General features: G+C 38.0%; 3 protein-coding genes across 4 annotated transcripts in view; 2 read left to right on the top strand and 1 right to left on the bottom strand.

The window, feature by feature from the left end:
* Positions 1 to 3,537, top strand: part of LOC146457438 (pseudouridylate synthase RPUSD2-like) — a 49,654-nt gene extending 46,117 nt beyond the window's left edge. For both annotated transcript variants that reach the window (XM_085091925.1, XM_085091924.1), the window contains exons 12-13: positions 1,641 to 1,901; positions 3,182 to 3,537. In XM_085091925.1, the coding sequence (XP_084948051.1) occupies positions 1,641 to 1,901; positions 3,182 to 3,262 (342 nt within the window). In that variant the 3' untranslated portion in view covers positions 3,263 to 3,537. The remainder of the gene's footprint in view (positions 1 to 1,640; positions 1,902 to 3,181) is intronic.
* Positions 3,538 to 7,497: 3,960 nt separating this feature from the next.
* Positions 7,498 to 11,666, bottom strand: LOC146457437 (uncharacterized). Its single transcript, XM_085091948.1, has one exon. It carries the CDS (start codon positions 11,524 to 11,526, stop codon positions 10,723 to 10,725), a length of 804 nt encoding a protein of 267 aa, XP_084948074.1. The 5' UTR covers positions 11,527 to 11,666; the 3' UTR covers positions 7,498 to 10,722.
* A 922-nt stretch (positions 11,667 to 12,588) lies between these two features.
* The window catches only part of LOC146457436 (putative ATP-dependent RNA helicase DDX52), a 46,389-nt gene continuing 33,894 nt past the window's right edge, over positions 12,589 to 25,083 (top strand). The window contains exons 1-2 of the mRNA XM_085091923.1: positions 12,589 to 12,728; positions 19,777 to 19,993. Coding sequence (XP_084948049.1) covers positions 12,618 to 12,728; positions 19,777 to 19,993 — 328 coding nt within the window. The 5' untranslated portion in view covers positions 12,589 to 12,617. The remainder of the gene's footprint in view (positions 12,729 to 19,776; positions 19,994 to 25,083) is intronic.

Here is a 25,083-nt window from a genome sequence, read left to right as displayed (position 1 = left end):
ACAAATGAAGAGAAATTTTGCTTATTTATTTCTTGATTAAAATAGATGTTCTCAGTACACGCTCTGGACAACCACTTTTGCTACTAGCCAATGAAAACGCGCATCTGACAACACATGAACCAATCAAAATTTGCGTTATAAAAGTGAAAATCAAGTTGAAATTTGTGGCAAGCGTCAGCGAGCCCCGTGTGGATGACGGCGATTTCAGCTTTGAACTCTCGTAAATCTTACAGAAAAATTAAATACCGAACATTCGGTGAAAACTAGAAGAAATGTTCAAAATATACGATTCTGTAAGGAAAGAACTTCAAGATGAGGAGTTTATTTAAGCTGAAAATGAATGTCACTGTGCATGGTCGCTCTTGAAAGTTACGTGAACTTGCCCGATGTGGCAGCCTGAGATAGCCGAGAAGTCGAGTCGCTCATCGTGCCTTGTGAAGGTTTGCTGTTTAGGAATCATAGCACAAGCAGCGGATCCAGACTGTGAAGTTGTTGCTGGTAATAGTAATCGTAAGAGTAGATTATTACGCTGAGAAAGTCTCAGAGAAAATACATTTAATACAAATTTGACAGCCAAAACACGGTAACCGGCCGTACAAAGTTTAATTTGAAACATTTATAGTCTGTAGGATATAGTTTTGTGTTCGTTTTCGTGTACATTTTTTGAATAAAGAATGTATTTTAGGGAATTTTATTGTGGTACTCAGATGCAAAAATTACCTTGAAAAATGTTTACTGCGCCGTATTTGATGCTTATTTGGTCGTCTTTACTTGAGCTCCCTCTAGCGAGGCAGGCAACTTCTCTCTTTTGCTTTTTTCCCCTCGGGTTCAGGGGGGAGGAGATAGGCAAACCCCGATCAAAATTTTGGGAAATTTTTCACCATTTCCGTAACAGTTGTACTTGAAATTAGTTTGCAAGGTTTGCGAAAGCTTTGAAATGTTTTCAAATTGTACCGGGAGACTCAGAAAGCATGATGTCACAACCGTGTTTACATACTCTCATCTAAACACACCTATCGACCAATGAGAGCGCGCGTACTTTCTCAAATATTTTATAATTGACTATAGTTAGTCTTCAGTTTAGACAATGGTAACTATAGTTAGATATTTTGGTAATGTGACCGCTTCTCTGTTTGTTTTAGAAATTTATGCTTTGATGATCTGAAACAAAAAGAATGTAAATGTTGCTAGGGTCACACAAAGGCTATAAGTTATTGACAAGACAATGCTAACTATAGTTAGCTATTTTCGTGTAATGTGACCGCTCCCTTACGTTTACTATCGTTAAAAAATTTATGCCTGGATGATCAAAAACAACAGATGGTAACTAAAGCATGCAGGGTACATGGGTTAAACCTTTGTTAGCAAACGAGGAGCCAATAAGCATGTAACGTTTGTTTGCTTGCACGTTTATTTAGAAACAAAAACGAAAAACAACGTAAAAAGACAAACGTTCATGTGCTTCGCTTTCGCTGATGAGCTTTGCTTTGAGGAGTTATTTGGTACAGTTTCACGCAATGAACTGCAATTTTTCGCCTCGCCCCATGCATATAATGTGTAGATTTAAATAGCGGTCTTTTAAATTTGTGTCGGTGTTCCATTGCTACAGGAACTGTTTCTTTCATTCTTCATTTCGTAAGGTCATATGTGAGCTTGCAAAATCCACCACCACCACCAGCAGCGCAGATTGCACAAATTCTGGCGGTACAAAAAACGATGCAGTTCTGACCCAGCAGATATCAGATACAGCCGGATCATCACACGATAAAGAAGAAAACAGTGGTTCAGTCCAATGCTACAGTGAAGGATATTACGATCAAGAATGTAGCGAGTGTCAGATAAAACGAAGAGATCCCACACCCAACGAACTAAGCATGTGCCTGCATGCTCTCTCTTACAAGGTAAGAGCTCAGGGGTTTTTTTTATAATTAGGATAAGATAAACGCAATTCGACTTAGTTGGTGTCCATCGTCACCTTTTGTGAGGATAGGTAATTGTCGTAATGACGTCTTCGTTGTCATATTAGCCTTGTAGCGGCGGTCTTGGGTTGTTTAGTCATAAGTTCATTCTAACAGCGGTCAAGCTAATTGTTGTTACCCTACTTCTCTCCTAACCTTTTGGTGTTGGTGTGTTATTGTCAATCTAGTTTTGTATCTAACATTTTTAGCCAGTGACAGTAAACTCCTTGTGTCCAAAACTTGTGGTCTGTGGTTAAATGTAAACAATAATATTCAAACGTTTTACGTAGAAAAAGCTCACAAACCAGAGGAAAATTACCCGTTCCGAAGTTCATATGGAGACTGGGGACGAGTATTTAATCATTAAATCAGAAATTGGAGTACAACACAAGAAAGATCATACTAAAATTAGTCAATTTACCAAGTTTGAGGTTCTGTCGTTAGGTTGCAACCATGTGCAAGGCCGTTCAAAAATCGGAAAAATTGGAGACTGTATGGAATTTGGGGGACCTTTGACAGGTCACAGCCTGGTTATTACGCAATGCAGCAAAACCAAACTTGGTAAACTTACTAATTTTAATGTGATCTCTCTGGCGAGGCGGCCGTTCATTTCTTCATATGACGCAATTGGAGCATTGTGTAAACTAGGGCACATTCTCTTCATGAACTTCGGAACAGGAAATTAGAAACAACTAGTCGTATAAAGTCACTTCCAGTTGTTAAATCGAGATACTCCATCCTAAATGTTCACTAGACATCCGTTTTATTACAGTATAATCATCATGGTTGATATATGAAGAGCAAAAGTTGCGGGGGACGATGGATGTACAGAGTAAGGGTCTCTGATTGTTGCGTGGTCTCTTACGCAACAAGAAGCGGCATACAAACAGAGGATTTGCGTAAACTAATGATTTACAAATGGCTTGAGACAATGCGATTCAAAAATGTTGCAAATTGTTAACTTGGAACGAAAATTACTTTAAAAAATAATATTTTAAAAACAATCGTAACCCATTTTCCCAGTGTAGCGGTGTTTTCTCAACCGAACGCTCCCTTTGGTAGCGTATCGTCCGGTGGAGAAACCACTTGTCGCAAGGTAGCGTAACTGTCACTTATCATGTTAAGAGAAGGTTAACGTCAGTACCAAATATATAAGGGAAAAGCACTTTTCTCTTGCTGCTTGCGTGTTAAGACTAAAGCTGGTTTATTTTTCTCTACCACAGGGCCCAAACTGGGAGTATAGAACAAACCTTCCAGACTGGGTTGCTGAGGACTGGAGCACAAACGATATCAAGACAGAATGATAATAAAATATTTCTGAACAGAAGTTGCAGTCAACCCCTTTACGAGGGTTTCTCCTCTTCACGTCCAGCTGTTAGTTCTGGAGAATGCAGATTATTCAAAATCTCCTAATTCGCTAGTCATAAACGACCAGGGCTCGAACTTGACTTTTGAAGATAATAGTCAAATGGCTAGTACATGGTCAAGATTCACTAGCCATATGTTTCTACTAGTCTAGGCACGTATACAGCACAAAACAGTCATTTTTATTTACACAGTGGCTATTCGTACGGGTGCCGTACGAATAGCCACTGGGTTTTATTTATTAACATGAGGAAATGTAAAACTGATGTTGCTATCAACTGTACTAAAATACAACATAAAATGCATTGCACGTGCTCATGTTTCTATTTTAAAGTTCTGACTGCCAGACACGAAGGTGGAGGATGAGTCACTGCAAGGTGTATTGTCTCTAGTCAAAATTTGCGGAACATTCGGTTTGCTTCAAAGTCGTACGTGAGCGCCATGGAAAGTCTTTTAGCCATGTCCGTACAAATTTTCGTTTTGATGAAGATTGAGATGTACTGCTTCCAGAATCATCGCTTCCTCTCTTGGGAGTTTTTTTTTAGTTGTTTGATTTGACCCCTGTTCAGATGATTCAGCTGCTTTTGATGACAGAAATGCTCAAGAGCAATCACGCGTGGCGATCGTAGATTTGCATTTCAAGATGGCAGACAAGCCTTTTTTTATAGCATTGCATCATGGGTATATGACTTGGTCCCATGTTTCTCTGATCAAGATGGCTAGCAAATGAGGAAAATCCACTAGCCAAAATTCAAAATCTACTGGTATTTGGCTAGTAGACCACCGCCAAGTTCGAGCCCAGATATTACGACGAACTTTCAAGTTTATGATGTGATGAGTTGCAATCCTGTAAGAAATTGGAGGGCACAATAAATTGCAAAAATGGCTCGTACTCACAGGCTCTTCTACATATCAGTGGAAAGTTCCATCGTCTATCAAATCTGTTAAAACATTTGGCTGCAATCCAGTTTCTGGTCCACAAGTGAGAGGTGAAAATTGTTTATTACTCGGGCCGTAAGGCGGCACGAGTTAAGGTTTCGGTAGCATTATCAAATTCTGTTTTTATTTTTTTGGTCGCGATGGGCCGAGAGATAATACTTCGGGCCACGAGGCATTGTTCTCGGTCTCGTTTTTTGTACTCGAGTGGCATGAGTCAAGTTTTCGGTCGCGTTATCAAATTCTTTAAATTCTCGGTCGCGTTCTTTGTACTCGGGCCGTGAGGCGCCGAGTCTGAAGCTCACCGCATGACGTGTCACATAAAGTATGTCAGATGCGAGACATAAATGACTAAAATTAAGACTTATTCCTCTAGAATTTAACAACTTTAACAGAAACGGCATTCGCTTACCAGGAGAGGCATTTTCTATTTCCAAGGCGAAGACTCTTAAACTTTATGGGATGAACAGACGCGAAGAAACTTAATCTGTTTATATGTCTATTTTTATAGCGTCGTTTGTGCATCTTTTAACTTTCCAAGTTTTTCAACCATTCATCTTTTCATTACTAGCACTTTAAAAATTCGAAAGGTTTATTTCGTTTTTTATTTTCTTAGCTTTTTTTAGTTCCTAAACTGAGGTTAGTTTTGTTTAACCGAAAATTTGTCAACTAAATCACTCTATGACCCGTCCCCGCGGGCCAAGACAGATACAGATCTGTCTCGCGTTTACAATCACAAAACAATCAATGTAGAAACGGTTTCTGTCTTCAAATGAAAGGTGAATAACAAATGCTTTCCCCTGAATTTTATTTAAAAATATAAACAGCGAAACATTGAAAAACGTACAAGGATAGTGTACGCGTGATGCGTAACGTTACTCTAGATCATATCGGAAATTACGATCCGTCATTGACCCGGCGTCACAAACATATCAGGACCGTACAAATGGTTTCTGTCTCCAAATGAAGGATACAAGCATTCGTATGAAAAATGTCGTTCTTCCCTGTATTTCATTCCGACTGCAAGAAATGCAATTCTATCTGGTGGTTACTTATTGCCTCACTATATCTCGTATCTATCTATTGGGGGGAATTAGCGATGTGCTGAAGGTTATCACTGTTAAAAGATTGTAGGCTTACGCACAACGCAGTCAAATTTGGCCCGAGTATAAGCTGAAAACAGCTTCTTGTTTTTCATAAACAAGTGGTAGACAGTGAATTCGCTTCTATCTGATGGACTTATCTCGTTACATGACAGCTTTACTGAAACTCTTTCAGCGTTTTTATTAAATCAAATTGCTAAAAAATGTTTAAATTTGTTTTGTGGACAAATTTCAAAGCGATAGTTATCTCGTTTCTTGGTTTGTTGCTATAAACATTTAACAATTGATTCATGCGTCAGCGTGCTTCATCGAGATATGAAGCACGCGGGAAGTTTGGAGAGCACGAAAGATGCGTAAGAGTTGCTCGAGGCGTAGCCGAGAGCAACTCTAGCTTCTTGAGTGCTCTGCAAACTTCCCAAGTGCTTCATATCTCGATGAATGCACAGCTGACGCATGAATCAATTGTTTTATAACATTTTCAACGCGGTAGTTTTTAAACCCGTTGATTCTAGGTTGGCCAGAGGTTTCCCAAGCATTCAGCCAATGTGCAAAATGGTAATAAACAACCCCATGTTCGGTAAAAATACACATCTTACAGGGTAAAAAAGGCAACACCCCTTTGGACTACAGTAGCTAAAGTTTCTAATTATGGAATAAAATACACTGGTTGCCAATTAAAAATTTTCCAAAAAACAAACTTGAAAATTTGATCCTCGCGTTACATGGGAGAATTCTTTCCGCTTGCGAGGACGTGTCGGTTTGTTTACGCAAGAATTACGCAGTTGTCACGTCTCAACAATGAAAATAGAAAGAAAACAGACAACTGAAGCTTCCGTAAATGAAAAATTTATTCAATTAAGTCTTTGTTCTAAGAAGCAAAGGCGTACAATTTTTAATCCGAGACGATGAACGCGCAAGTGATTTGAAGGAACTGCAAGTCCATTTTGAAGTGAATTTATCGAACCGTGTGCACGGTTTTTAATAATTTCGCAACAAAACTGTTAGGAATACAAAGAAGCTTTCAGTTAGAAAAGTATTTAAGTACAAATTCACAATCAAACCTGTAATTTCTTGTGAATTGAATTCCCACAAGTACTCGAACGTTACCAAGAAAGTTCGTGGCGTATATTCAGTAAATAATGATCTGAAATGTCCGCTTGCTGATCCTCGGCTGGATAAAACAACAATATCTCCTTGAAGCACAATTTCTTCACCGTTAATTATCGGATTTCCGCTTTTGAAACTATCGAGTATTCCTTAGCAGTCTTTCTTTCAGTTTATCGTTTCGAAAAGGTGTCTTTTCCCTCTGAGAAAGCAAAATTGGCGCCTGGAAATTAATAGTTTTGCGAGACACGATGTCACGGGCCTTGTTCTCTTTTTTCCTTTTCTTTAGGTTTTTTTCGGGAGTTAAAAACTCCAATCCCAAAGAAAAAGTGGGAAGAGCTTCTTCATTAGCTGGTTCCCTTGTTGTCATCTGTAGTTAAACATTTTGCTGAAGATTTCTCCCGTTTTTGAATGTCTCGAGGCATTTGTTTGCTGACGTCATCAGCGTGCACAATTAAAGAAATAAAAAACGCGCCGAGTGCATTGTTGAGTTATACAAGCACGCGGGAATTTTTAAGAACACGAGAGAAGTGCAGAGAGGCACGAGCCGTAGGCGAGTGCCTCTCTGCACTTCTCGAGTGTTCTTAAAAATTCCCAAGTGCTTATATAACTCAACAATGCACGAGGAACAAGTATTTTATTTCTTTTATAAAATATAAACTATCGCAACTCTTCAGAGAAGTGCGAATTTTAATGAATCAACATCAAGTTTCTCCTTACGCGAGATAACGCGTAATTTAATAGCGCGCGCTCTTGCCGATCACGACAATTCAATTCAATTCAATTCAATTTTATTTGCCATTAACAAAAAAATACAACATAAATACATTATAGACGACACACAATATTCTTACTATTACAATATTCATACTTGACTATTTACAATATTAAATGTGTTAAAGGCTAGGAAGCCTATATAGAAGCCGGGGGCTTATTAACTATAGGCTTCCTAGAACTATTGGATAAACCATAGAAGTAAAGGGTACTGATTGAAATTTCCAATTAAGTTTTTTTTTTTAAAGAAGAAAAAGAAAAAAAAAAAAAAAAAAAAAAAAAAAAGGAAAGGAAGAAAAAAAAGAAAAGGTAAAGAAAAGGTGTGTAGCTCAACAAAGAGTCAATTTAACTTAGATAGAAGGAATTTTTTAAGTCTTTTGCCAAACAAACTGATAGTTTCACTGTTTTGAATTTCACGACTTAGCGAGTTGAAAAACGAAGGACCTTGAAACCGAATTGAGAATTTTCGAAGATTAGTTCGACAATAAGGTATATAGAAAAGGTTGGAATTTCTTGTTTTATAAGAATGTATTTGACTTGCAAGAGTAAACATATCACGAAAATAATTTGGAAGTAAGCTTCTTTTAAAAAGATACATAAATTTACCTATTTGGTATAAATAAATGTCAGAGAATTTTAAAATCTCCTGTTCTTTAAAAAGAACACCGGTATGAGCATCAAAAGAAACTTTTGATATTATTCTAATTATCTTCTTTTGCAGAACAATAATCCGATTTAAATTAGACTGATACGTCGATCCCCACACAGAAACACAATAAATTAAGTAAGGGTAAACTAGACTATAGTACAAGGAACGTAAGGAGGTTTTGGGGAGGCAAAAACTAGACTTATAAATAATACCTATTGATTTTGATATTTTTCTAGAAACACTAAGAATGTGAGGCTTCCATGACAAATGCTCATCGAGGATAACACCTAAAAATACTGTTTCTTTCACACGTTTAATTGCATTGTTGTCAATTTGAATAGATATATCAAGTGTTTGCCTCCTTTGGGGTGGTCTAAAAACCATAAAATTTGATTTTTTAAAGTTAATGGACAGTTTGTTTGCTCGACACCAATGAGTTAATTTAAGCATTTCAGAATTCAAGATTCCAGGAAGCAAGTTAAAATCTTTGTGGGAGAAAAATATGTTTGTATCATCTGCAAAAAGAATAAAGTCCACGACCTTCGACACCTTACACAGATCATTTATATAGAGTAGGAAAAGTAGGGGACCTAGTATAGAACCCTGAGGCACCCCGCACTTAATTTCGCAAGACTCCGACCTAACGCCATTAAATTCCACATATTGTTGTCTATTGCTTAGATAGCTTTCGAACCATCTAAGTGGAGTGCCACGAACACCATAATGCTCTAATTTTGAAATCAAAATGTTATGATCAACGGTGTCAAAGGCCTTGGACAAGTCTATAAAAATACCAACTGTGCATTCCTTATTGTCAATGGCGGAAGAGATTTTGTCATATAAACAAGCAAGAGCATAAGCGGTGGAGTGATGCTTGCGAAAACCATACTGATTGTCAGAGAGAATGTTATGATTATTAAGAAACATTAAAAGACGATTGTACATTACTCTCTCTAGGATTTTAGAGAATGCTGGTAAAACAGACACCGGTCGGTAGTTCGTAAATATATCCTGCTCACCAGATTTAAATAAAGGAATAACTCGAGCAATTTTTAATTGTTTTGGTACAATTCCAGAAGTGATGGATAAGTTAATTATGCATGTAAGAGGTGAAATAATTAAATCGATATATTCTTTAATTAGGTTCATAGAAATGTTGTCATAACCTACAGCAGTACCTGAACGACAAGTGCTACATATTTCAATAATTTCTTGCTCATTTACAGCATCTAGAAATATTGAATTAACTAGTTTTGGAGGTAAAAAAGAATTGTGCGACTTTTCTGATACAGGAATTTTGCTAGCTAAATTGGGGCCAATATTAGTAAAATATTTACAAAAGAAATTAGCTATATCTTTTGGATTGGAAATTTCTCGAGAATCTGCCCTAAATATAGATGGCAAGCTACGCTTTCCTTTATTTCTATTAAGGATTTCATTTAGAACTTTCCAGGTAGCCTTGACATTCGATTTTAATTTTTCAATTTGTTTTTCATAATATAAACGTTTAGCAACTCGAAGAGAATGAGTAAGTTTGTTTTTGTACGACTTATATGCATTTTCGTTGGAAGAGTTAGGGTTATTAAGAAAAGACTGATATAACATATTTTTCTTCCTTATGGATTTAGCCAGTCCTTTAGTAAACCAAGGCTTACGAAGATTGAACCGTTTCGCTTTCATTTTTTTGAGTGGAAAACATTTATCATAAACTGTAGTATACTTTCCAACAAAGAGTTCATAAGCGCAGGAAGGATCATTTAAACCAGGCATTTCAGTCCAGTTTATCTTACCTAACTCGTCTTTAAATACACTTAGATTATGCGCATTTTTTTCACGAAAAAATACGCATTTATTCTTATCACTGGTAGTATTATTATACAAAATAAGTGAAAATATCGGTAAATGGTCAGATATGTCATTGAGAAAAAGACCGCTTATTGAGGGACGAAGTGGATCGTTCGTGAAAATATTATCTATTAACGAAGCTTTGTTCGCCGTAATTCTAGTGGGACGTGTTGTTAGTGGAAAAAACATCCTAGAGTACAACAAATCTAAGAAATCACTTGTCGCTTTATGACAATGATGGTTAATTAGATTTAAATTCCAGTCACCCATTAAAAATACAAGCTTATTTTCCTTGGAAATTTTCCCAAGTACTAGATCCAAGTCAGACAGAAATTCATGTAACTTCGAGTCGGGTGGTCGATAGATAATGCCGACAATTATGTTCTTTACTTTTGTCCTATTAATTTCAACAAACAAGGATTCAGCAGATTTGTCCCCAGGGAATGCTAGATCATGACGTTCTTTGTAATTTAAATGCTCACAAATGTAAAGGCCAACACCTCCACCAATGCGATCAACTCTAGGTTTATGCAAAAAATTGTAACCCGCTATATCGGAAAAATGATAACAATCATCAAGCCAAGTCTCAGAAATCCCAATGATAGGAAATTTCACTACAAGTTGGCCTAGAAAATTTGTAAGCTTATCAAATTTATTATTTAAACTACGAATGTTCATATGGAGGAACGAAAGGCTAGATTCAAGGGTACTGCATTTTAAATTTAGGCGACTTTGGTTTTCGGCTAACATGTTTTTGAAGCTATCTTCAGTATAGTATTCACAGCTATTGTTTTTTAAATAAAAATTCATATCTGGATCATTGTCTTTACAAAGACTGAAATTTTTATAGGATTCACATAACAAAGGATTAAACTTTAACTGGGCTAATCTATCAGGATCAAAATTGATGGTACCGCCATTCATAAATTCAATGAGAGTTAGCCGAAATTCATCATCGTCCAAATTATAAAATGGCATGGATGATAAACTAGTCATCTGATTTATCGCGAATGACTAAGCGATCGAGTACAAAATAAGCAATTTTACCCGCCTGCTTAGCAGCTTTAAACTTCTCAAGGTGAGCCTCCCGCTTTTTCAGAGTTGCGAACGCGATATCCTCGCTGATGTGTAATCCAACGGGCTTTTCTTTCCGAGCTTTTCTTAGAACTTGCTCACGTTGCTTCCAGTCGCGAAGACGGCACACTATTGTGCGTGGCTCATTTGCGTTGGCACTGCCTCTCTTCTTCCGTCGCTCCACACGATGAGCTCTCTCAATGTCGACATCCAAATCAAGTTTAGCTTTGATGGCATGTTTAACTTTCGATTCAACTTCATCCCAATTCTCCTTTTCACCTTCGGCAATTCCTTTAATACGGATATTATTTCTCCTCGACTGGTTTTCTAGATACTCCGCTTTTAGCTCTTGTTGAGCCAGGTCTGAATTTAACTGATCGATCTCGTCCTTGGCTTCCTCAAGCTTAGACGCAAAGGGCTTAAGTTCCTCGATGTCTTTTTGGGAAAACTCCAAACTTGCTTTGAGGGAATTAACCGACTCAACCACACCATCCACTCTCGCCGTCAGTGATTTCACGACTGAATCAAACAACGCTCGTAGCATCGATTCTTGTACTTTCAGCATTTCTTGAACTGATCGTAAAGAGACAAACTCTTCTGTATCCACAGATGCTTGAGCTTCGTCGCCTTGAAAAGCTTCGTCGCTTTGGTGAGCTTGTTCAGCGCCATGAGCTGCCACGAGGTGTTTGGGTTGCTTCGAATGACTTTTTCTTACCATAATTTGCAAATTTCGATAACTAGTAGGGCTACACACAAATAATAAATATAGTAACTTGAAAAGATAACGATTATAGCTATTTTTTGAGACAAAATTTCATCTTTTGCGGGAGCACAGCAAAACACGTCCGCTCCGCATCAGCACCTGTCGATCACGACAGGGCACGCGACAGCGCGCGCAATCAAGTGAAAAGTCAAACTGTTTTAGTTTTTCGTCTCGTCGTAAGCAAGTTCAAGAAGTTAACTACAAGTCAAGTTTAAGTTTTAAGGTGTTGAGAGACAAGTTCAAGTTAATTAAAAGTCTGGAAACATCAGTACAAGAGACTGTTCTTTGCGAATCGCTGGAGTGACAGCGCATTCTGTCTCTGAATTTCTCAGATTTTTCACAGGCAAAAAATCTGATGTGTGCTCCGTGCATGTAGTACAATTATAATGCACGCACCATACGTATGCTTCGTTCATTGTGGAGTTATACAGAGCTCAGTTTGACCAATCACAGTGCTTGTTTGACCCTGGCTATTTTATAAAGGAATATGAAGCACGCTCGCGCAATTGAATTTGATTGCACGAATTTACTAGCTATGTTATAATTGTTGGTGACATGTTCGTTACAAATACGGCTGTGTTAGTCGAATTTCACAACTTTCACCTCCCACTTAGCTTGTGGAACAGAAACTGGATAATTTTGCAGATTTTCATAGGCGACGGATGGAACTTTTTATTGATTTGTAGAAGAGCCTGTGAGTGCGAGCCACTTTACCAATGTATTCCTTTCAACTTGGACAAAATCGCACGTTGCGGTAAGTGCTCAAAGTAGACAAACTTTCTGCCCTCATATTTATTACAGTAATCAAACCTTCATAAACGTGAAGGTTCATCGTTTATAACTAGCCAATTAGCACGTTTTGAATTATCTGTATTCTACAGAATTAACAGCTGCAAGTCTTGCAAAATTCACGGTCTTGGGCACAGCCCGGGATGCGAAAAGTTCGAGTCATAAAATACCTACTGAGAAGTCGCTCTTAAAATCGCGCGGGCCTTGGGAACGAGATTGGATACTTTGTGACCCGGTACACGATGTGCTCTGGTTGAATGGAGTGGCGAAATTTCAATATGGCGGACACATTCGACCTTTTTAGACGCTTAAGTGTGGGAGCTAAATTTAACAAGAGTAAGTGTCTAAATGACCCGTACAACTTAAAGGTAAGTTTTTATGCTATCTACATCCGCAAAACCGATTTATAAAATGAATAGGAATGTTTTTTTGCTAATGAGAAGTATGCAAAATCTGCTGAAGATACAGCCATTTAATAAGCTTCTATACCAACTCACGTGGCTGATTGTTTTATTAAAGCAAAAATTGGAATACAGTGTCTTTTCAGAGCAGTATTGCTGAAATGGTTCGACGACATCTTGTTGAAACAAAAAGAACTATACTAGTAGTAATCAAAGATTATAGTGCGTCGACTTAGGCCCTTAGGCACCTAACTGGGTTGCATAAGTCATGTTAAGATTACAGGAACCTTTAGGTATGGTTGCAAAACATTAGATTATTGTCTTGGAACAATTGTTAACAGCAGTGCTATCTTAGAAACGTTTTATGCAACCAGTCCCAAGTGTTTACAGGGCATCCTACCAAGGATGCAGGGGGGGGGGGGGGGGGGGGGAGTACTGACGCTCCAGTTACTTCTTTATTGTTCCAGTGCAGTTTATTAGTCATACAAGTGTGTATTTTTTGTTTCTTTATTTGTATGTTTAACACAACTCTTATCAAATCAGACCTTGGTGATTACAATTTTAGAAAATCTTCATCAAATTGAATGTGTAATCGCCAAAGCTCCAAGAATAGTCAATACTTTCCTGATCAGGCTTTGATCTACGAAATATTTAGAAAAGATAACGCCTAGGATCAATCTACGAAACATTTCAGAAAGAAAAGGATCTTACCTTGTCTTGTACTTTTCGTAGCAACCATGAGGAACGGGATGAAACGCAGGCGGGACATTAAGATGCTATTGTGACGTTTTTATAATGAACGGTGAAAGAAAAGTTCCTCGGAGATGCATGACATGACCACACTGAAGAAACGTCTGTGTTTTTTTAAACCAGTTTTGCACTTTTTGATATTTGTTTTTATATCAATCATATCCGATATACAACCTTTTCTTGATTTCTCGTGCTTAGTAACATGCATGTGCACAGAGGTAGATTCTTAATACAAAAAGCGGTTTTCTCCACACTGAGCAAGGGTTATATACCCGAAACGCGCGCGCGTGTTTGTGTATGTATGTGTGTTTTTTCAAAACATCATTAATATCTATTTTTATATCAATCCCATCCGCTATACAATCCTATCCGATATACAACCTCTTTTCTCGATTACTCGCGCTGAGGAACATTTACAGCAGTAGGCTGCTGCCGCTGAACATTTCCAGCGGTAGGCACTGGGTACAAAACGCGCATGACTCAGGGTCCGAAATTAACTTTTTTAGGCAGGCGCCAACTGGCGACTGAAAAGGTTTTATTCAGTCGCCATATGGAAAAATGTGGTCGCCAAAAAGTGTCAATAAAATTGTTCCTTCGCAGCGAAACACAAACAAAAATTTTTGGTCGCCAGATGGAAAAATTGGTCGAATGCCGGCTACGTACGCAGTTTCGTGCGACTGCCAAATGTTTCAAGTCAACTTTGTACCTTCTCTTGTCTCTACCTTTTGGAGAAGAAATGTAGCCGACTGAAAAACTGACATTTGGTTCTTTGCTCTATGTTCAAAACAATCTTTCCTTTTCCATTCTGTCAAGACGTTCGACTGATCGCCATGTTCCTCGCACCAGGCCACAACCGTGCAGCATTTCTCGTTGAAAAAACATGGCGGTGAAGCTTCGCACTGATCGTAGCTGTGAAACATTGTGGTAGATTTATAATAACAGGAAAATCGGTTTATACTTCAAAAGCAGCAGAAAGGTTAAAAGCAAGTGACCAATTGGCGGGCGGCTTTGAATTTTATTTATATCGATTTGACTGAAAATCAAAGTTATTGTTTGTATAATGATCGTTGCATGAAATAGTTAATCGCCCACTGGCGACCAGTTGTGAAATTGTGGTCGCCAGTGCAAAATTTTTAGTCGCATTGGCGACAAGGAAAGCGCAATTTCGGACCCTGCATGATGGACTGTCATATTCATTATGCTATTGTGACGGTGCGATTTTGCACTGACATATTTTCTCGATTTTTTGCGGTAAGGAACACGCGCGCTGGGCATGATGGACATTATTGGAACTACTCGATTAGGAAGCGTCTCCTTCGTCGACGCAATAATCCTCTCGGGAAGGAAATGAAAAATTTTTATGTGTTATTTACTGCGAACTCCTGCACCTCGAAACTTTGTCGCAGATTAATACCAGTGACTTTTTTGCAAATGACAGATGTCACCTTGAAAAAGAAGCTACCTGTGACTTCCTATAACTGTTTCCATTTCTGAAATATTGTATTTCAAATTTGAGTGATTGGTTCTTTTCTTTTTCGCCTTGGATTTCAAGCTCATGAAACAGTATTTAACTGAGAAACAAAACAGTTGTTTACGAAGTGGTCGCTTAAGGGAGGTGGTCGCTTACGAGAAGTGGTTGCTATGAGAGAGTTGACTACTTACTATGCTAACAGTACTTAACAATATCTACACTACTTACAAAACTAACAGTATTAATTGAAGGGCTCCGTGGAAAAAGGGCGTAAGGGACGATTTTACCTTTACAATTCAAGTTTATCCAAAAAACGGTCTACTTTGGCAAACAGTTCTGTTATCTTGTTAGAAAGTTTTGTATTCAAATATGGAACTCTGTTTCTGACACAATAAAAAGTCTGTATGCCAAATAAGTGTGAATTTAGAGAAATTGGGATTGGTAAGGCCACATTGTTTACACCTTAGTGCACATGGCGGGATTTATGTTTGATGCTCGCGAGGGAATTGATAATTGAAATGAAAAATTCGCAAATGCACAGTCATCACTACCAAGGAGGCATTCTTCAGACAATGTTTCGACTGGTTCCTCTGCACTGCATTCGTCGCTTTCATAACTGTTCAAGAGACCCATAGATGTCGTATGTTTACACACTTCACTGAACAAAAGTGAAACCAACTCAGGGCAAGTATGATACACAAGTTGTTTATCACCACTGTCTTGATCTATTTTGCGCTTGTTACAACCCGTGAAATAATGCCATGATGTCATATCATCACAAACGTTACTTATGGAACAACGACAGGTGCCACTAAACACAGCTCGTGCAAAGTGGAAACTTTCAGGCATGGACAAAATCTATAACAACAATATCCTTCCAAGCGCATTCACTGGTAAACAAGCGAACCACCACATTCGCCTCCCTCTCCCCCCCCCCCCCCCCCTAAATCAATGTTGTTTTCTGGGTCTCGAACAGTTCCTTGCAAGCATCACTTCCCATTTCAACATTGCATAAGGGGGAAGGGGGGGAGGAAGAAATAACTGTGGTAGAATTAAGGAGGAAGAAACAGGAAGTGAGTGGTTTTTTGGCTGTCCATGTTCGGTTGTCATTGCATATAAGGGAGGGGGGGTGGGGGTGGGAGGAAAAAGTAACTGTGGTAGAAACAAGAAAGGAAAAATGGTAAGCAATGGTTTTTGTACTGTTCGTGTTTAGTTTTCTCATGGGGAATCATTAGGCCAAAGTAGACCGCCTTTTAGAGTGATTTGAAATTTAAAGGTGAAATTGTCACTTACGCCCTTTTTCCACCGAGCCCTTCAATAGTTGAAGGCAGCCCTAAAATCAGAACTAGTTATATCTTTAGAAAAGATGAATAGCTTGTGCGTATTATCGGTGAAACATTAAGTTAATGTTGTTTCAAGTCTCAAGGGTTACATGTGGTCGTATTTTTTAATGGCGATGGAGAAGAGTTCTTGGACCGCGCGTTCTTGTTGTAATGTGAGCATGTGTTTTTGAGAAGTGAAAAACATTAGGATGTTAGTTACGGCTTGCGGTCAGCCAAGTCATATGGTGCGTAATTTGCTTTATGCATTGACGAAGTCAAGAAAGTTACTCGTTTTATCGGTAGGGTAAGTGTGGCCCAAATAGCTTAAGTGTGATTTCACCAAAATGCTAGTTGCAATGTCGTGTTTTTCCTTTAAGGCAATAAAACCAACTAGTAGCGTAAGGAACCTCAAGCAACACCATCACATTATTTCACTAACGTGGTTGTAACTTTTCACTTAAATGTAAAGGAAAATAGATGCACCTCATACAAAGACCGCTCTCTTGAAAGCCAGTAAAGCCGTAAGTCACGCAGTGCGTGACACAGAACGTGCTTTATTTCAATGCGTAACAGTTCTCGCCCTCATTTCTCGCTCATTCAAATCGTGTTGCAGCGAAGGAAACAGCTTGTTTCGAGATAAACTTTTCTCTTGATGGAAAACATATTTTTCCCCTTAGGCTTAGTAGCCTGATGCTCTCCCCTCGCACGCGACTACAACCGGGACCACTTTGTCAAGGTGGGCGATATATCGCTGGCACTTCTCGGGTCATTTTCATTCCCAAAGACCTGGGAATTAACCAGGAATTAAGAAATATATATATTAAAGGCGCTTTGTTTATGTTGGAGGTATTTTGGAAAGAGCAATATTCGCAAAGCAAAGAAAGATTATTGTTTTGATAATATATATGCAAATTTATCCTGCCACGCCGACCACCACTAACGAATGTATACTTATGATCATGCTTGTTCAGCGCTGTTTCCACAAAAAGTGTAAATGAGTGAGCTAAAAGTTATTTTCCTACCGAATAGGTTTCAGTAAAAGAAAAATTAATCGGCTGGTTGTCGAATCATCGCTTGTAAAGCGAGCCAAGTTTATAAATACGACAGCCGCCGTTCTTGTTCAGTGGCGACAAAGGGAACGGGAAGTTTGTTGTTAACGCTCTTTCAGCAAGTAATATTAATTCCATAAATTATCTTCCTTTTCTCGAAGAATTAGATTGACAAAAAAGAGCATGTCGGTAATAAGGTTTTTTATCGTTGGGTTTGCGAAGCGAGCAAGCTTCGAAATCGGACACCTTGTTTCAGTCATGTTTATGTCATTCGCCGATTTTGTCGAAGCGCGGTTCTAAACAAGCTCTATTATAGTCCTGTCGTCATTCATATTATTCAAATTTGGTGCTGCGGGTTGTCGCTTTTACTTTACCGTTTCTTTTGTTGTGCAAGACAATGCCACATAAAGCAAAGGTATGGCAATGAATAACAAAGGCAGGACATACGCGTATGACGCTATATGCATACGCGTATTACTTGCGTATGGTACGCGTATGCGATGTTCGCTTATTTCTGAGCTGCACTGTATTCTACCCCTTTTGATCACAGAATAAGTGCGTCTTAGTACTTTGGCAACATTTCTCACCCATGTTGCAATAAAGAAACTGATAATTTTCAATTATTTTTCCGTAATGGGGTGAGAAATGTTCGAAAATACATTTCCTCTGTGAAATGCGTTTAGAAAAGCATTTCAACATGGCGATCCAATGATTAAGAAAGCCTTTACGCGCTGTCAAAGGTAATAGAGTGCCAACGAACATATAAAAATGACTTTTTTAGTGGTGAGAAATGTGGCTGAGAAATGTGCGGACAATAGGTTTGATGACGTATTGTATCTGTTTTGAGTGGTAATGTAATAGGTGTTCGTGTTTACATCCAAGATCTCAGCTCCTTACCTGTCTGGGCACAGGGAAGTCGACTTCACCTAACTAAGGATCATCGCTAATAAGATATACCCTCTCCATTTGCCTACAGTTTTCGAAAGATTTTTATCCCTGTCAGTGTTTCTATGTGCATGCTTTCCAAAATAACTACACGCACGCATTTTGCCAGAGATATTGGTGAAAAATGCTGGAATAAACAAAATCACCCTGTAAAAATTGATTCATTATTTACTTGAAAACGTTCTTACAGATTTTTTTCTTATTTCACCTACAAGTTGTATAGATTGAGTAGTTTAAATCCCTAAAGTTTCGTCATTAAGTGTCTGACTAGATTTCGAGATAATCAACAATGTTTAAAATGAGAGGCTATGCGCTTCCGTTGCTATGGTAATAGCTGTTGCTTGCAAACCTATGAGAAAATTTTGATCATATGTTGAAATGATGATGTAGTATGAAGGAGATCGAAGTTTATCTTGTATGCGAGATTGTAATTTCAAAAGTTCCACCCTAAGTCCAAAAAAACTGCCTTGAGCCCCCTTAACATCCTGCAGGACCCCTGCCTATACCAAATTTCTGTGTTAAAGGTTCCCTCCTTAATCTTCAAATTCTGAATTTCTGTAGTCAGTTGCGCAAGTAGTGATGGTGATTTGTAACAATCCAGTGCTAGTGCACGTGCACACATTTTTGTTTTGTTTCAAGCAGTAGCAATGGAATTACAGTCAAGGGAAAAAGATTTTGAAATTACCTGCCCAAAATGATGTATGAAACAACTAGCTTTCAAACATTTTTTTTTTTAGCTCGTAAGAAGTTCTTAACTTGTAGCTCAAAAATGTGATCACAAGACGGTGCAATTACTACAGTGCAATGTACTAACACGCATAAACAGAATACATTGAATGTTTATTAATAATTATTATTAAGATTGCCAAAAAAAAATTGTCATGAATATTTCAGTTGTCGCGATTCATGATGCACACTCTATAAATGAATCCATACGTTATGAGAGCAAGGGTCCTACATGTATGTGACCTTAAGTCAACTGGAAAAAACCCAGGGAAAACTGGAGTTTTTGTTGTTGTTAGCTACATGTAGGTCTTTGTGGAGGTCAAAAGTTTTTGGCAAAATTGTGGCAAATGGGCAAACACAGCTGTAGTTTCTATTGGTGCTGTACAACGGTGCCTACAATGATATTGACAACAATTGAACAGCAAAAAATGAAAAAGCAGGGAAAATATTTGTAATGTATGTTTCAGATGGTTTTAACCTTTATTGTTACATAATAGCTATAATTGTGAAAACTCCAGGGTTTCACATCCCTGAAATAAGAGCATCTTATGTGCAGCCCTAAGGAACTCTCTCACTCTGACCTTGTTCACATGTTGAATTATCTGTATCTCTTGGGAGCCAAATTGTCCATTGGTTTCTAGCTGGGTTTAATATCCCCACAACAGTAACAGAGTTAGATCATACTTCAACAAAGTACAGTATAAGAGCGAAATATTTTCTGAAATATTGATGATTTCTCATTAAATTTACAGACATCTGTTGAGATCACGTTGGATCCTCATGATCCTGCTCAGCCCCTTGACTTTTTTGAAACTTTGCGAAATGCCGCAAATGGCTCAAGAGAGATCTCCAAGGGTCTCAAAAACACCAAGAGAAAACAGTGCAAAGCAGAAGAAGAGGAAGACAAAGAAGAACAAGCTTCCAAGAGTGTAGCAAAGAGGAAGAAAAGAAAGATGGGATCCAGAGAAGGTAAAAACTATAATTATGATAATTTACATTTAAAACCACTGTCCCAGTGGAATCTTTGTATTTTTGAAGAACGAACCTGATTTAATTGATCGTCCCTTCCAACAGCCTTTAACTGGACCTTACCAGATTAAACTATCCACAACATTATGCCTTCAGAGACCCTTTGGAGAGAGGGTAAATTGCTACATGTACGTGTACCTCTCAAGTTTGACAAAAGGTTTTATGAGTACTGTAGATCATGGCCTGCTCTGAAACAAAACCGTTCCTTAAGGAGCCACAAAACTTACAAAAGCCAGTAACTAATAAATAAACACAAATAGGAACAGATAAAAAACAAACAGGCAATCAAACAAATGAATAATTACCATGTCTCCACATGTCACTGGCTTCATTTGGGGGAACTGGGTCAGACAAAATATATAAACATGACAAAGAGGATTTTCTTCATGATCTTCTTCAAGATCTTCTTTGAGTGATGGAGTGAGTGAGTGATGTGATGGATTTGTTCATAATAACTAGCTATATTGTTCAGGCAACAATAATCTTAATGGGAACTTATTAAAAGTCCGACAACAACTTCCCAACGAGTCAACGATAGGCAACCATCACGTTGCCAACAGTTTGCCGGCTGTCAACCAACTGTCGACTGACACTCTATTGTAGGAAAAGCTTGAATTGTCAGTTATCTGTTGGCCGACTGTTGACCATCTGTTGGCCGATTGTCGGTCATTTGTTGGCCATCTGTCCACTGTCTGTTGGCCATTTGTTGGCCCTCTGTTGGCTGACTATTTACCGACACTAGGCCTTCAAGTTTGTGGAGGAGCTTTTCTTCAATTTTTCTGATATTTGCAGAAAAAATATATGATGACACTTTCTGCCTGTTCGAAAATGAAACCAATGCCCAATAATATTTATTGTTTCTTGACTACATTAACGGTCAGGCATCCAAGTATAAGGATTACTATGGAAAGGGAAGTTGAGCAGAAATTACCATTTTTAGATGTACTGCTCAACAACAGTCAGTCCTCGTTAATTACTACTGTTTTTCACAAAAGGACCTTTACTGGCCTTTTTACTAACTGCTTGAGCTTTGTCCTGTTGTCTCCCTCCACATTTCTTCAAGCTGCCTAACATTGGCCGGTTTTCCAGACTTGCACAGATCAAGTTAAGACAACTGTTCAAATAAAATATTGTAACACTTATCTTGACATTACAGTACCGCTCAAAAGTAAGTTACCAGTCTCGTCTCGTTTCTCGCGAGACAAGAGTCGCGTCTCTCGATACGAGGTTCTCGTCTCGCGAGACGCGACTCTCGTCTCGCGAGACGAGAATTGCGTCTCACGAGAGGGTGGTAACTTACTTTTGAGCGGTACTGTAAGTCGCTTTTTTTTTCTACATTCAAGGTCCATAGTTTAGCGTGAAAGATTCCGTACAGTAGAGTCTCCGTTCATTTGTTATTTATGTGAATTATTCACATGTGCTGGCTGTAATGCCTGCTACATTGGTGAGACCACTCGCCACATTTGTACACGTGTTCATGAGCACCTTGTGCCGGACAAGGCCTCACACATCTACAAACATTTTGCTATCATCAAAGCCTTGTCAGGACTCCTGTTGTGCAGAGTGTTTCACGGTTTTGGGTTCTGCTACCTCCAGCTTTCAAATTAAGATAAAGGAGGCGTTATATATCAAATGGGAAAATCCAACCCTCAACCAGCAACTGAGGCACCTGGATTTGTGTCTCTCTTTAAATTATGGTTTTTGCTAGTGTGTTTCGGTTATTTATTTATTTATGTTTACTTGTTCATTTATGTATTTGTTTATTTAGGGTTTTTATTCGCTTTACTGTATACTTACAGGATCTAAATTGTTAACGTACCAGTATAGCGTGCACTACAAAAAGCGTTACATTTAAAGGTATTGTACAATGAAAATTCAAATGACAACGAACTATTGTTACTGAAGATTACATAGGAATGTCAAACCATATTTTACAAACTCAAACCTGTTTAGTAATAATATTGCTGTGACTTTGCTGTATTCCTGACCCTTTATACTTGTAATTGCATGAGGCCGAGTAGAATTAAGGATTAATTTTCACACGTATTTTCAAAATTTTTGGAAATTGCCCAAGTCGGGCAGCGACAAGGGCAATTTGCGACAACTTTGAATATATAAGTGAAAATTAATTCTTAATTCTACAAGGACTCATTGCGTTTTAAGTGTTCATGACATAGAGGGCAAAATTTTCTTAAAACTATCGAGGCACTTCGTAAAACAGTCAGCCCTGGCCTGAAGTAAAAACACTCGCCCGTAAGCAAAAAAGCAAACAATTCACCTGTTTTTTAGCATACAAAACAGACCAAACAAGAAAATTTTATTGTTATATACATGTAATTAGGAGAAAATACAAGTTTAATTCATGAGCAAACTAACAACAATTAAACCAAATGTTAAACATCAATAATTTTGATTCACCTGCACTGTAAAGCTTTCTACCACTTGAAAATCACATGATTACAGATCGCTAAAAATGGCAAACCGTGGGTCCAAATAAAGAACTTGCAGAGTAATTTCTTCCACTGAATTAGACCTTCTCCTTTCTCCCATCAAAAGGGTGAATGTTATTATTGTTCGGTTATCGTTCATTGGAAGAAGCCGTAGCGAGGTGAAAGCACTTAGTTTCAACCACGATGAATGATTTCAGTTTTTCAACCAAAAAAATCCAATCAAGTTTTTACCTTATGACACAAATAATCTCTTGCTGCTTGTAAGAAAGGAAAGTTCACCTTAAGGAGTTTTCTTTGTAGCTGTGGTACGTGATTTCCAAGTATTTTTGGCCCAAACTTTGGCACAACTCCCAATGCCAAAGAACCTGAAAGAAGTCATTATTGTCGCGGCACAAATTGAAGAAACCAACAAAATGTAGAAATGGCATGCTCAGACAATCAAGAGCAAGGAATTTTCACCGCTCAACCAATCAGGAGTGAGTAATTTTGCCCTCAATGAAAGGAAAATTAAGAAAAAAATGCCCTCTGTTTCGACCAATCAGCATTCAGTAATTTTACCTCTCTGTTATAAAGAAACAAAATAATGTTCCATTGACTTGCCTGTGATGAGTAGCATATTGGTGCTGTACTCATTGGAAATGCTCACACCATCTTTCAAATAACATTGCTGGCACTTGCATGTTTAAATATTCTTGAAATATATCAAATCAGACAAAAAATGGCCATGGTTTTTGAACTGTGCATTTGCTTTAAGGAGCTTGTTATGTTCCGTAGAATTCCGAAAGTAACACCCTCCATCACTTTCAGATTTAGCAGGTGCAAGGGGGCGTTACTATCGGGTAGCCGTTACTTTTAGATGGTGGAAGAACGTTTGGAATTTTTTTTAAAGGTCATTCGATTCCGTTTTTTCATGTTATTAACTCTCTAAATGAACAAAGCAAACTGTAACGAAAAAAGACCCAAATCTTCGTACTGGTTGGTACTGCACAGCGAAAATAAAGTTCATATTATACCGCAACTAATAACTCTATCATTTGACTCTGCTGACACATACATGTACATTGTACTGTACACCTTTAAATGATAGTTTCCAGTAGGATTCAAAAGTTTGCAATCAATTTGCAATCAAATTATTCTGCACATTGTTTAGTCCTACACTCAGGCTGTTCCATCCGCATTATGCTTGAGAGCAGAGAGTTCTCTTCAGTGACTTCTTTAAATTTGAAAGGCTGTTGTAAATTATCTAATGCAATGTTGATACAGTTTGAATGGAAATTGCATTCAAGGGCACGAGTCTATTGGTAATTTTCACTGTAAGAAAGAGGAGATATTTCTCGTGTTCCAGTTACTTATGTTACGTTAAATACTTTAACTGCATAATTGTAAGTCAATCAAAATGGACACAATTTATTTATAGGATGGTATTATAGAGTCAAAAAGTTGAAACAACATTGAAAGGGCAGGGTGATGAGATCCTTCCCAACAATTGTGAGTAATTAAGACTGCAGCAAGATTTGCCAGATGCCAGATGACACGTGTCTTAGCAAGACAAACTGATGCAAATTTCTTATCTAGTATATGAATTATTTAAGTCTGTGTTGAAACTAATGCGCAAAGTATATCATTAAGATGTAAGCTCCACCATTTGTGAATTGTTCTCTAAAAAATTCCTACCAGATCTTCTCGTCAACCAAACCAGCTAAATATCATCACACGGGCCCTGTGATCTGGAATTTCATTAACAAAATCCTGTAAGTGCTACTTTGATTAAAATTTTCCTTTCCTTTTATCTTCAGTATTTGAAAGTATAGGAGGAAAGTACTACCCATGCCAAATTTTAAGTTGTAATTCCAACATGAAGCTCAATAATTGAGCTTCCTGTTGGAATTATTATTTCAAGCGTATTTTCCACATTCGATTTGCATTGGGAGTCCATTACTCAATTCAACCATGAACCACACAGATAGTTGGGCCAAGTAGGATGTGACATCCTCTTATCCCTTCACCTCACTGAGAATCATTCCCATTGTGTTCAAAACTACCACTTGCATTACAACTGAAATCAGAGCCATATTTGGTAGAAATACGGGAGGAACTTGACCATTTCAACTGCTTTTTCTCACTTTTCGATGCCACCAAGATGATGAGATGAAGTTACGAGAGGGAACCCACTGCACAAAATTTGTTGACTGAAGTAGGTGCTGTTTGAGTAATGGCTGACGTATTTTACGTTCTTTTGGCCAGTCTTTTTAAGGATATACTTTTGTCAGGTTGGTTTGAGTTATATAATTATATACATTGTATACAGCTATTTCAATTAAAGTTGTCGGATTAAAATCAAGCTAAAAGACAAGACCGCAATGTTTTGTGGGATTATTTTTTATGAATAATTTCATCGAAATCATCCCTGCATGTGCAGGTCATTGTACTGCAAATTATAACATATTGTTTTCTCCAGGCATGACTGATTTTGATGAATTTATTCATAAAAATCCCACGTAAACTTTCGGTCTTGTCTTTTAGCTTCATGCTTTGAACCGACAACGTCAATTGAAATAGCTGTATATATTTATTTGCAAG

The sequence above is a fragment of the Pavona decussata genome, unplaced genomic scaffold (assembly GCF_977016875.1).
Source record: "Pavona decussata unplaced genomic scaffold, jaPavDecu1.1 SCAFFOLD_243, whole genome shotgun sequence".
In the NCBI taxonomy this organism is placed as follows: domain Eukaryota; kingdom Metazoa; phylum Cnidaria; class Anthozoa; order Scleractinia; family Agariciidae; genus Pavona; species Pavona decussata.
This window is presented reverse-complemented; position numbering and strand designations above follow the sequence as displayed.

What these genes read in the sequence shown, in the direction of transcription:
- LOC146457437 (XM_085091948.1), bottom strand. Translation starts at nt 11,526, where the DNA reads ATGGTAAGAAAAAGTCATTCGAAGCAACCCAAACACCTCGTGGCAGCT.